Source organism: Mchenga conophoros, linkage group LG10 (assembly GCF_057382185.1).
Source record: "Mchenga conophoros isolate Kocher_MC1m ecotype Shallow Benthic linkage group LG10, M_conophoros_male_GT1.1, whole genome shotgun sequence".
Classification (NCBI taxonomy): Eukaryota; Metazoa; Chordata; class Actinopteri; order Cichliformes; family Cichlidae; genus Mchenga; species Mchenga conophoros.
Window position 1 is genome coordinate 3517409 of NC_140535.1, and position 12978 is coordinate 3530386.

General features: G+C 38.1%; 2 protein-coding genes across 2 annotated transcripts; both read right to left on the minus strand.

Annotated features, from left to right (window-relative positions):
* Positions 1-3536: 3536 nt before the first annotated feature.
* On the minus strand, positions 3537-6413 carry LOC146565226 (collagenase 3-like). Its single transcript, XM_085288211.1, has 10 exons — positions 6280-6413; positions 5869-6116; positions 5632-5780; positions 5348-5476; positions 5076-5237; positions 4823-4946; positions 4598-4731; positions 4335-4494; positions 4123-4226; positions 3537-3949 (listed from the first exon to the last, which is right to left on the minus strand). The coding sequence occupies exons 1-10, from the start codon at positions 6376-6378 to the stop codon at positions 3840-3842; spliced, it is 1419 nt and encodes a 472-aa protein (XP_085144337.1). The 5' UTR covers positions 6379-6413; the 3' UTR covers positions 3537-3839.
* A 1657-nt stretch (positions 6414-8070) lies between these two features.
* On the minus strand, positions 8071-12736 carry LOC146565227 (matrix metalloproteinase-18). The gene is made up of 9 exons (XM_085288215.1): positions 12579-12736; positions 12047-12195; positions 11809-11934; positions 11299-11460; positions 10144-10273; positions 9886-10022; positions 9617-9776; positions 8591-8691; positions 8071-8210 (listed from the first exon to the last, which is right to left on the minus strand). Exons 1-9 carry the CDS (start codon positions 12719-12721, stop codon positions 8071-8073), a joined length of 1248 nt encoding a protein of 415 aa, XP_085144341.1. The 5' UTR covers positions 12722-12736.
* Between the last annotated feature and the right edge of the window lie 242 nt (positions 12737-12978).

Below are 12978 nucleotides of genomic sequence, written 5' to 3' on the forward strand. Positions count from 1 at the left end.
CTCTTCATATTTTTGGCCACCAGATGTCACCAAAGACGACTGTGTTGAAAAGCTTTGAGTAATGAACACAAGCTTCAATGATTCAGAAAGCTTCATTTGGCCATCACTAACACTAGGAAGCTAGAAAACTAGAAACCTGAAAACTAGAGACTAAGGACGAGGATCACAGGGAGCTCAGAGGAAAAAACACAGCACAGTAAGGGTACAATGGAACAACTAACAGAGAAACAAAGGACTTAAATACACAAGCAGGACAATGAGACGATTGGGAACAGGTGGCAACACAGCTGGGACAAATAAGACCTAATGAGACAAGGGAAGCAAAATCAGACACACTGCACACAGGACAGGAACTATCAAAATAAAAGAGGAAACACACGACAGGCGCAGAGGCACGCTCTTGACACTGAATAGGACAAACACGGCGCACAGGGACAGGAGTAACAAACTGCGACATGAGACACAACTAGGGAGCAAGAAAATAAACATGACAGAATTAAACCTACACTTAACATCAGGGGCACAGGAACAAAACCTAAGAACTAGAAATCTTTGATAAATCTTTGTTTTTACTTGTGAACTATGTAAGCTGAGACCAATGAACTAATGATCACGGTATTCAAAATCAAAGCTGATATTTTCTGAATTTTTCTCTCAATAGTTAATATGATATTTTTTATATGATTTTACTGTAGTTCAGCCACTTCCATTATGAAATAATTAGAACTTAATTCGAATAAAAGTACTCAGAATGACTTGTAATATTTTTGGTGATCCTGTGACCTTCCCTCATCACATCAAAATGCTGACATATCATTTGTGTTTTGTGCAAATTAGCAAGCGTTAGCATGCTTGTGTACTAGCTAAAGCTATAGGGTTAAATGTGATAATTATTTTATTTTTTATATACGCTAAATATTAAGCATAAGAATATGCTAAAGTCACCATTATCCATTAGCACAAAGCTGTAATAGTTTCAGGTGTAAAACTCGCAGATAGTTTTACTATTACCATTTTTCTTTATTTTCTGACTATCACTTCCTACATTTTTACAGAAATATCTCTATTTGTATAACTGCATTATCAAAACAGCTCATTACTTTAGGTTTAAGATATTTGAGGTGAGTTGTTTCCTGTCACTGTGCATCTATAAACACCAACTCTTTCAGTGTAGTTTGCTACATATATCTGTAAGTCGAAGGTGCAGCTGCTGTATTTTGTCTACTTATCTAGTCCAGTGTCAGGCTTCACCAGAGTCATTCATACCTATTTAGCATCACCAATTAACCCAACTACATGCATGTCTTTGGGCTGTTGGGAGAAATCTGAAGTACCTACAAAGGGAAAAGATCCCAGGATGGATTTAAAAATATAACCTTCTTGCTGTGAGGCAATAGCTCTAACCACTATATCACTGTGCTGTCACTGCTGAAGTTCTGTTTTTGCATATTGTGAAGCAACATTTAAAACAAAACAAAGTATGCTAACGTTGTGTTATTCAAAGGCTGCTTGAACAAAAGAGGCACTCTAGTGCAGGCTTTTTTTAGAATCATTTATCTCTTGTATTTTACTTTTATTCTACTTGTTCTGCTACCCTACATTCCTAAGAATTTAATTCCAAGTTAAAATACAAATTGTATTCTTTTCTGTTGTGGAATTTTATTATAATATGACCAACTGTGTTTCAGTTAGCTAAAAATCACGGGTCATTTACTCACCAGAGGGTTGGTGGTTTGATCCCAGGCTCCTCCAGTCTACATGCCAAATATCTTTGGGCAAGATACTAACCCCATGTTGCCCCCTGATGCATCCATTGGAGTGTGAATTCGAGTGAATGTCAGATAGAAGCACTAAAAACCTTAGATAATGTGCTTGTGTGAATGGGTATGATCGGGTGAATGCACCAGATGTAGAAAGCACTTTGAGTACTCAGTGAGAGTAGAAAAGCGCTATATAAGAACCAGTCCATTTACCATTTAAAGTCCTTTAATTTTTTATTTTTTATTTTTTTAAATCGACAGTGCACCATATAATCCTACGGAGCCCCGCAGGGGACATGGGAGAAAAAAAAGATTAAGACGGACTTTTGCGAGATCTCGCAAAACAAACTCGGGATCTCGCAAAATTTTTGCGAGATCTCGCAAAACAAACTCGGGATCTCGCAAAACTTTTGCGAGATCTCACAAAAGTTGAATTCCAACAATGGCGGCAGCTACTTAGTTGTAATATTACTCTTTCTGGGTCACAAAATACACTTTTAAGATATTTTGAGGCGTGAATGTAGTTGGTTGGCTTCGAGCTGGCGGCCTCCGAAGAATGCGGCTAAAACTTTGGCGAGATCTCGCAAAACTTTTGCGAGATCCTGAGTTTGTTTTGCGAGATCTCACAAAAGTCCGTCTTAATTTTTTTTTTTCTCCCATGTCCCCTGCGGGGCTCCGTATAATCCGGTGCACCTTATGTATGAATTCTGGTTGTGCTTACTGACCTCAAACCGATTTTATGTGGTACAAAGCGCTCAAAAATCTGTCAAAAAACATTTTAGTACGACTTTGCTAAACTACGAAGCCACAGGCTTAATGGATTGTCGGAGCATTATGACTACTGTAGTCAGGAGCCTCGCAGAGTAATCTGGGTCCTAAACTCCGTCCATTTCAGGTCCCAAAGTCAAACAAACACTGCGGCATCAGTGAGAGTTAAAAACTGTCTAAATTCTTTCATCTTTAATAAAATGATCAGTGTTGCTGCTTTACCAGGTGTAACAATTAAGTTTAACATCCAGGCATCCATGAAAACAGAATTTAGTAAATTTAATGGAGTTAGAAGTTAGCAGGAAGTTAGCTCGCTAGCTTCCACCTAAACATGATATAGCATGTTCTGAATGAGAGATTTCTGAAAAAATTCAAACGTACAGCTCTGCTATCACTTCAAACATAAATGAAGACAGAAAACTAAACAGCAGTGGCGTTTGTAGGGTTACTGAAGTTGGGCTAGCTGGTATATAATGATGTGCAACATGATCGCTAGCGACACAGCTATGTTAGCATAACATAAACACAGTGAAGCTGGAGGATGAACGCTAACTTTTTTCCACTCGATAAAAGTTAACGTGAGGGTTCCTGATGGTTAGGGACAAATGCAATGGCATGGCAGAATGCTGTAAACGGACCAAACTTCAGTCAGGAGAACAACTGAGATAATCCATCCACAATACGAGGTTAGTCATTAATATACTGCAACAACACGGGAATAGAGCAGCTGCGACAGAATTCAGTATTAATGATTCAATGGTACGGAAGTGGAGGAAGCAAGAAGAATGAGTTGAGTAAAGTTTGACTTATATGACTGCTTTGTTTGCTTAATGCGCCTTATAATCCGGTGCGCTTTATGGTCCGAAAAATACGATACTATTACTTGAGTAAAGAAGCAGTTCTTCAACTTTTGCAGGAAGATCTGTACTTATACTTGAGTTACCAGTGTGTGTACTTTATCCACCTATGGTTGTAACATTGTAACACAACAGTAACACATTTAAAATGTGCTTATTGATGATGTCAATTTATTTTTACTGTACTCCATTTGACCTTTTGTGTACATAAATAGGTCAAAACACAACAACAACAATTAGCGAACGGAAAAATTAAATAATGAGTGTGACATAAATAAAACAAAATAAAAAGTTATGGTAAAGCTTAATAAAGTTAACATAACAATAACAGTATTAAGTACATACGCTGCTGTTAACTTTTTAACAATAAAATTAAATATCCAAAAATATATTGACACAGTTACTCTTCTTTCTTTTCTTTTTTTTTACTGTGCCTTAGCATTCAAAATCTTTTCTAGTATTTGGTGCAGGGCAAGAAGTAGCTGTTCCTCAGCACACGGTACAGCCTCCCGCTCCACATGGCGTACTCAAACATTTGTGGTCCACTGTAGAGGTAGGTGTACCCTGCAGAACAGAGATGCTACATGTTAGTGCTGCATAACAGACCAGAGGGATTTTTAAACATGTTAAAATAGCAATCATTCATTACATGTAAACTCAAAAGATAAAAACAGAAATATCAAAAACAGATATCATTGTCTCGTTTCAGTGGTCTTCAAGCCTGAATTGCTGCTCACCTCCTTGCTGCAGAGCTGCAGTCACTTTGGAGGTCATTCCCAAGAAGGTCTCATCCACCTGTTTGGGGAATCCCTTATCCATCTTCTTTGTGGCCTCATTATAACTGGGAAAAGAAAAATGTATTTAGATTCATCTAACATTTGTAATACAACTTGTAAGCTGCTGTATGAAAATCAGTTGCCTAATTTTCTCAGGTCTTAGTGGAACACACCTGTAGTATTCACTGCCTACAAAGAACAGAGTCTTCCCACTTTGTTCGTCATAGAGGGCCGCATCAACTTTCTTCACTTTTTTAGGCAGACCAAAGCTGGATATTGGTTTAGGATAGCCACTTACAAGATCATAGCCGCTGAAAGCCCACACCTGCTGATCTGTGAACAAATAAGAAGTAGACTTTATAGTAAAGCTATGTAAAGGCACAAAAATGCTGACTTCAAAGGAGTGCTGCATTAGGTGGACACTGAGAAAGCATACCTTTAAAAAGTAAGACACGGTCTGATTGTTGGCTCTCATAAGCAGCATCAATGTCAACAGGGGCATCGGGCCAGAAATTTGTGATGAGAGTTTGCTGAGGTGTGTTGCTCTGAGGGTGGTTGCGCCAGAAGAATCTGTGAAGACACACAGAAAATGTACATTAATGTAAATGATCAGTCAGCAAATCTCAGTAGCTCAGGTATTCATGCATTTATTTTGTGATACCTGTCCTTGAAGAAGAGCATCTCTCCTCGCAGTGTGGCAACAGCATCCAAAACCATCGTTGAATCACAGGCATCAGGAGTAGTGGGGGCTGTAGGTCCAGGTACAATGATATCCTCATTTGGACCTGGAAGTAATTTAATAAATATCACACTGTTGTAAGTTGTAAAATTATTTATGCACAGGCTCTTCTAAGATTTTGGTCAACTCAAATATTTTTAATTGAATAAAACCAAAAAAAGAATTTAGCACTCACCATAGAGGGACTGGATGCCATTAACGTCATCCCGGGGAAGAATATAGGTGTCAGGGTTACTGTATGAGTACACTGGGTACATGAGAGCACCGGGGTCATTGGAGTGAGACAAGCCCAGAGAGTGACCAAATTCATGGGCAGCAACCATAAAGAGGACGTAGCCTGAAGTAGAAAACACAGAATGACAATTGGTTACAGCTAAGGATAACTCAGGTCGCACACTACACAGTAATAATTTGGACACCACAGTTCATAAAAGTAAACAAACTTACCCGTGTTTGAGCGGAACGTGAACGTTTCATCTTCATCAAAATGGGCATCCCCTCCAATGCCATCACCGGGAGCAAATGCGTGGGCGAGAGTGCCATCAGGGCCATCAAAGGGGTAATAATCACCATGTGCTGTTAGAAGATAGTAGTTTCAGGGTTGGCCAAACAAAACACAGACACTAAAAAAGCTTAGTGTTCCTGACTGATAGGTGGGATGATCCTGTCTTGTGCAATAATACAATAAAAACGTTCAGTGATTATATTACTTAGTGTGTTTTTAGACTCACCCCGGCGACCAAAGGAGATCATAATATCAGCAATGCCGCTGTAGATCCTTGTGAACCTCAGTGGAGTGACTTTGGCCCACACCTGCAGAGCTTTGTCTATGGAGTCATCCACCTCTGCCACAGACATGTCAGGTGTGTAGTTCTCTATCCTGCAGAGCACAACAATATCCAAGAAAATCATTAGTGTGGTCACATTTTCTCACGTTGTGTGTTATGTTGTGTCTTTAGATCATTCACCTGTATGTGAGGCTGTTTTTCTTCCATTTAGCGTTGTTATCAAAAGTGGAGAAACGAGCGACCTGTTCATCGGGAACCCCACAGCGGGGCTTCTTCATCATGGCCAAAGTGTCAGCATCCAGAGACCCGGTGATCTGGAGACCAAAGAATCTCTGCATCTCAGCCAGCTTCTTGTTCAGCGGGCTGATGCCCCTTCTGACAGCTGGACCCTCCTCCTCTGTGAGGTTGAAGAATTTCTTCAGGTAGTTCTGGAAGAGAGAAATATTCAGAGCTTTACACTCAAATATCTGTCAGCATGTTTAAGCTCAAGAAACAAGACAAATAACAACATGGGACGGACAATTAAAATAATCACAACGTTTGTCCACTCTAGCCTATGCCAAAAAATAAAAAACAGCCAAGTACACATACCTTTGCAAAACTTTCATCTTGCCCAGTAATCTGAGATACTGGCATGCAGTAAACTGCCACTGCCAGGCCAAGCAGAATGCTCAGAGTCAAAGTCTTCATGCTTCCTCGTTGTGTGCAACTTGTGTCTCAGTGCTGTGAGAAGCTGTTATATAGGCTGGAGTTTGGATGTGTTGAGTAACTACCTGCCGTCAGTGACTAACGAAATGCTCCTTTTATGGTGAAGAGGGGAACTCTGGCTTTGATTGCTCATGACGGTGTTACATGTACAAAAAACCCCAAAACACTGATGTTGAATCATTGTTGCAGTTTGCAGAGGAAATTGGTCATGAGATAATTAGAACAGCCCCAACATCTGTAATTATCAGATTTTAGTTCATTTGATTTTTATTCAGATCTGACTTCCATATCCCACAGTGTGAAGAAAATCAAATTGATTTAATGATTTTATGAAGCTCACAGAAGCTCAGCTTTCAACTTTATGAAAGTTCTAGAAATAAAATTAAAACTATTCCTATTTTCAAGCTCTTGTGCAGAATTGACTTTATAGCTGATTTAAAGCAGATTTAAACATATTTGAGGATTTTCTTTGTGTGTATTTGTTCCAGAATTATTACTATTTTTATCACTTTATTGTAATTTAGTTTCCAGAGCTAGTTTCCTTCTTAGCTGTAATTATTTAAAAATTATTTTCTCAGTGGTAAATGGCCTGTATTTGTATAGCGCTTTACTTAGTCCCTAAGGACCCCAAAGCCCTTTACACTACATTCAGTCATTCACCCATTCACACACACACACATTCACACATGGTATTTGGTATCTGGACTTAATAAGCTCAGAACAGTTATCACAGTTAGATGTTCTTGTCACATTAAACACTTTCACCTGTGTTTTCTTGTAATGGATGTGTTAACATAAATTTAATATTCTGTCAAAGACTCAATAGAGGAATTGAAAGTGTTTTTTTTTACTATGAACACTTTGGTTTTTGCACGATCCAACATGATTCCAAATGAAAAGAAGTATTTTGCCAGGAATTGGTCATGACATTGTCAACATTTCTATTATAAAAAAATTCAAGTCAGTTTATTCTACACATTCAATAGTGCCCAACCGCACAAAGTTTTGGAAACTGAAACTTTTTTTTTCTGTGAGTCGACTGCAGGTGGGTGTTTTCCACCTTACCTGTAATTATCCCCAAACACTTTGTGTCAGTGTTATAGGAAAACTACATTTCTGTCAGTGTTACACAATACTGGACACAGGGATGAAGAGTTTTGACTTTATAAAGTAATGTTCAGCCTCAGGTAAATTAGGCAACAGCAGTAAAAAGACACACACACACACACACACACACACACACACACACACACACACACGCACGCACACACACACACACAGTGAATATGTTTCAACATAAAAGCAAAGATGTTTTTTAATCAGGAAAATATCAAATTTTCTTTGCTAAGTAAAAAATAAATCCCTCTGATGGAACGACACGAGCTTAAAATAAATGTTACGTTTGGCTGAATAGCTCTATATCACATGTTGATGTTTGTATAGAGAGATTTAAAAATTAAAATTAGCAGCAAAATTAGATTAAAACACACATTTCAAATCATGAAAACTGTACAAATTCCAATGTTACATCACTGTATTACACACTGAGGTAAGACTAACCACACACTAACCACTTCTCTATTTTCTGTTCAATACATTGTGGTTATTACTGGACGTAAAAGTTTGTGTATGCATGCACAGCACCGTCAAGCTCCAGGGAAAGCATTACTTCACTTATCTCCTCTCTGTCACTGTTTCATTGCCTTCCTTCACTTCACATTCCAGCAGCTCATTAACACGACTGATGGAGTGCACACGTTTGAAGTTGGAGTCGTATTTGTAGTCCAAGTTTCCTTTGAAGAAGTGCACAGATCCTGTGGGGAAATCAATATTCATTTAGAATTTGAAACTTAAAATGTATTGTGGCAAACTGTGTTTGCTGTATGGGGCAAGGACTGTCTGTGTACAGTGCATTCAAAAGTATTCATAATGAAAAGGTTTAAGTACCTTGGATAGTACTGCCTTGGTTATAAACCTTTATACCTTACATCTTTTTTTTTTACTCTATGTCTATATGCAAGTATTTTCCAATCACAGTTAGTGAAGATATTCTATTAATCTGAGAGTCAAACAGCAAAGGAGCAGAAAACTATGAAGTGTTAGTGTAAATGTACTGTAAATTTTGTTGGATTGAATTTCTTTTTATGAGAAATTGACATTTTAAAGGGCTCTAAAAGAAAAGTGATGTAAGTACCATCATAGAAGACAGCAGCATCTATAGGCGTTGGGATCTCTGGCCACTGCTCCTCAACAGACATTGGTGATCCCTCCATCAACCTTTGTTCCTCGTTGTATCTACATTATCACATATAATAATAAAATATAATAGTTATTTTAGAAAAGCAGAGATTAATGTCAGTATTTTCTTGTTTATGGATGACAACATTTCCATGGGAAGTGTGATAAACTACATGACTACTTTACTTAAAGCACCGTTTTGATGACAAATAGTCAAGTTGGTGACAACAGTTGATTCTGCAACCACTTGTACTAGAGATGTGTAATTTTGTATTACATCAAAGCGTAAGCAGGAAGCCTGTCTGGTTTAGACTGGTTCTCACGCAATGATGTTCTGTTTCTATGTGTGAAATAATAACAGCACTCACACATAGCCATACAAAATTCTTTAAAGTAAATTTTACTTATTTTTTTTAAAGTTTTCAACAGAAGAGGACAGTCTGGATCTCATATATCTGATTGCTCTTTCATCTACTATCAGGAACACCCATCTATGTAAGATGCCAACAGTGGAAATAGTTTCCTGTCATCTCATTGCATAAAGGTGATTCCAGTACATAAACATGTCTCACACCTCTCCATCTACATCAGTCAGTAAAGATTAAATGAAATGGTTAAAGATCAGACAAGTCTTGCTACAGCCACGATCAAAAGTTTAAGACCACTTGTGAAATGACAAAAAAAATCATACTTTGCATATTTCAGTTTAAGCGTTGTTTTCAATAAATTACACGCTCAAAAAATGTTTTGTCTCACTCCCATTTCTTCTTGCTGCATGCTGAAGCTCCACTAGGAGCCTTATTAAGATCCAACTGTGCAAAATATGATTTTTTGCCATTTTACAAGTGGTCTTAAACTTTTGATCGTGGCTGTATATTGTTTTTAACTATTTTATGTATGGTGATCTTTCACGTTTTGAAGTAGGTAGGTGGTCAGCATAAAGACTGAAAACCGGACTAAAGAGCTTTATGATCTTACATACCTCCAACACTCATCACCAGTGAAGAACACAGTATAGCCCTCATCTCTGAAGTGAAGAGCAGCATCTACAGATTTTATTCTGGAAGGGAAGCCCAAGGTTGAGATGCTTCTAGGGAATCCTTCCTCAAGCTTTAACTGCCTCAGCATCCAGTACTGATTACCTGAAACAAAAACACTATAATAACACATGTACACATGTATTTTAATCTACTGCCAGACACTAAACCGATGGGTTTGTAGATTTTTTTTTACCCCTTTTTGTGTCTTTACCTTTAAAAAACACAACAACATTTTCCCACGTATTCTCGTAAACGGCATCCAAGTTGGCCGGTACAGTGTCTGGCCAAAGACTGCTAATCAAGGAGACACGCGTTTCCTCAAATTCAGGATGTTTGCGCCACATAAACCTGAAAAGCAGGAAGGCTATCTCAAATGAATATTCAGTTTTTCAGTTCAGTTTTCCTGTAATCCTCGGACCAAAGAGACACACTGAGAGAATTATGTCCAAGACTGCACAGATTTACATACCTGTCTTTGAAAAACAAAACTTCCTGTTGTAGTTCTGTTACTGCATCAAAGGACAAATACGGATCACATTTTGTAGGTGTTTTTGGAGGAGGCCTTTTTGAGGTCAGTGAAGTAAAATTGGGATTGACTCCTGTACACAGCAGAGAGGAATAGAAAAGGACACTTGATTACCCCTGAAAATAAAATATTGTAAATATCTTTTTTTAAAGGAAGAAAGAAAACAAAGAAAAAGGAAACAAGAATAAAAAGAAAATTACTTGAAATGTTTGTTTTACTGTTTCTGTCATATGTTTTACACCATGATGTCATTTTGCCATAATGATTTCAATCCGTTGTTCTTTAACCAAATTGTATTTAATCTTATAAGAAAACAAAATAAAACAATTGTTGTAATTGTCTAATAATGTCTAAAACTAATAACAATAATAATAATAATGAGGATTAAAAAATACTTAAACTATTGAAAAGAAACAGAATAATCTGAAATATAAGATATGAACGGATATTAAATAACTGATGGTGGCCAGTTTATAATGGTTTTGAGCAAATCAATATCACTGCAAGTTTTTGTTACACATAACAAAATTAAGCTTATGTGTGATTTCACTAAGGAAGATCTGTAATCACTGATCTGGCTGCTTTACTGGGTGATGAGCTTCTTTTCTGTTGTTTACATGTCTACAGCTTTCCCACACTGTCAATCTCAATATTCATGTTCTTAATCTAATCCAATCATCTTCTTGCCTGCCTCCTTCGAGCCAATCAACCTCTGCTTTTAGACCCTCTTTCTTACAACCCACCTCCTCCCCATCTCCATCACAGACACATTACTCAGACCTCCATTCAAGCCGGGGGGGTCCTGTCCTAACATCTAGTCTAATCGCCAAATATATTCATTTCTCTATTTCAATAAATTATGTTCAATTCTTCTAAATGACCTCTTGTTATTGAATTATTGCTGGATTGGATGTTTAATGCAAAACCAGCCAAAATTCTTGTGGCTGTTCTTTTGTCAGTATTATTATTATTTTATGTACAAACTTTCCATTTTAAAACTTCAAAGTTATTCTGAGGCTAGCGGGCTTTGCTTAATATCTTGTAATGGTAAGCAACATTTCTGAGCTCAAGCATCGAAAGTATCCAGCAGCAACTCACCATACAGTTTTTGGATGTTTTTGACATCATCAAAGGAGAGCTGGGGCTCATAGTTGGGGTCAAAGTTATATGCTGGGTACATGATAGCTCCAGGATCAGATGAGTGGGACAAGCCAAGCGCATGGCCAAATTCATGGATTGCCACAGCAAACAGGTTGATACCTGGAGCAGGAGCGCACATCATGTTAGTACTCGTGTGATGCAGGAAGGCTGTAACACAAAAGTCCCACCCATGTTTCACTAAATCACTCCAGGTTAGGTCAAATTAATGTTCTCATTCAGTCCACCAAATATGTAACTTCTGTAAAGTGCACTGTATTTCAGTCATACAGCATCTTGACAATAAGCAAACAATTATGACACACAAAACACACCTGCTGCTGCTTTCTTACAAAAAGTTCATAAGAATGCAGGTACCACGTTGATTCTGTCTAGCTTCATGTTCAGAGAAAAATTTGTGACACATGTTTTTAAATTGTTGCTTTTTGGGGGGGTTTGCCCTGGTAATACCGGTAGAATTAAAACTCCAGTCTTCATCAGAATCAAAGTGGACATCTCCACCAATGTGAAGCCCAGGCATAAAGGCGTGAGCCAGGACTCCTCCTCTGCCATCAAAAGGTGAACTATCATTATGATCTGCAACAACACAGGGTGCTATTATTTTATTATTTAGTAAATCCTTTACGCCTCGCTTTACCATCTGCTTCATTATTATACATGGATGAGGAGAACAGTCTTTAAAGCTTACCTCCACTATAGAAAAAGATGTCAATGTCAGCCACGGTCATGATCCGGTTGCGAAATTTCAGAGGTGTGACGTTGGACCAAAGCTTCCATGCTCTTCTAAAGACTTTCTGAGCCTTCAGTGCTGGGATGGGGAGTTTCTTGCTAACTGTTCTAATGATAAAAATCACCATTAAATGGATTCACCTTTACTGATGTGACACATTGAATTTGAATGCTTTTTATGTTATTTTGAGAGACTGACACCCTTAAAATTCTGAACAGTCATTCATGGTATTCATTCAGCCCTACTTCAATCTGCTGTCTCCTGCCATAACATAGCTGAAACCTGGTAGATCATTTATTACCCTGCTCTATTTTTTAACCAGTACTGAGATTTATAACCAAAACAGCATCAGACTCATGTTTGAGGCTAACATTCTGATCAGCCTCAGCTGTACTTTGTTAACAGCTAAGCTAGTTAACGCTGTGAACGCTAATCTTGTGAAGTAGCATTTACCATATTGACTACAGAAATCAGTTTTATTGTTTCTAACCTGTAGCTGATCCTCTTCTTCGTCCAGCGAACTGTTTCTCCAACTTGCTCCACATCTGACAGTCCACAGCGTGGCTTCTTCATCACTGCTAGAGTCTCTTCTGTGAGCTCTCCACTTGGAAGCAAACCAAAATACCGTTGCATCTCCTGCACCTTTGTCTTCTTATCACAGGATCCGGTTGTCAAATCATCATCTTTACTTATGTCGGTGGTCCTCTTCTGTCTTTCTGCCTTGGGCTGGTAGCCATAGAAATGCCGCAGATATTCCTGAAGAAAAATAACCGGTATTGCTAAAGTAAATCAGTTGAAATAAACATCTTTACTTTGCTGTGAAAAAGTGTTTCCCCTCTTCATCATTACCTTTTTTGCATTTTTGACACACTTAAAGTTATAACACACCT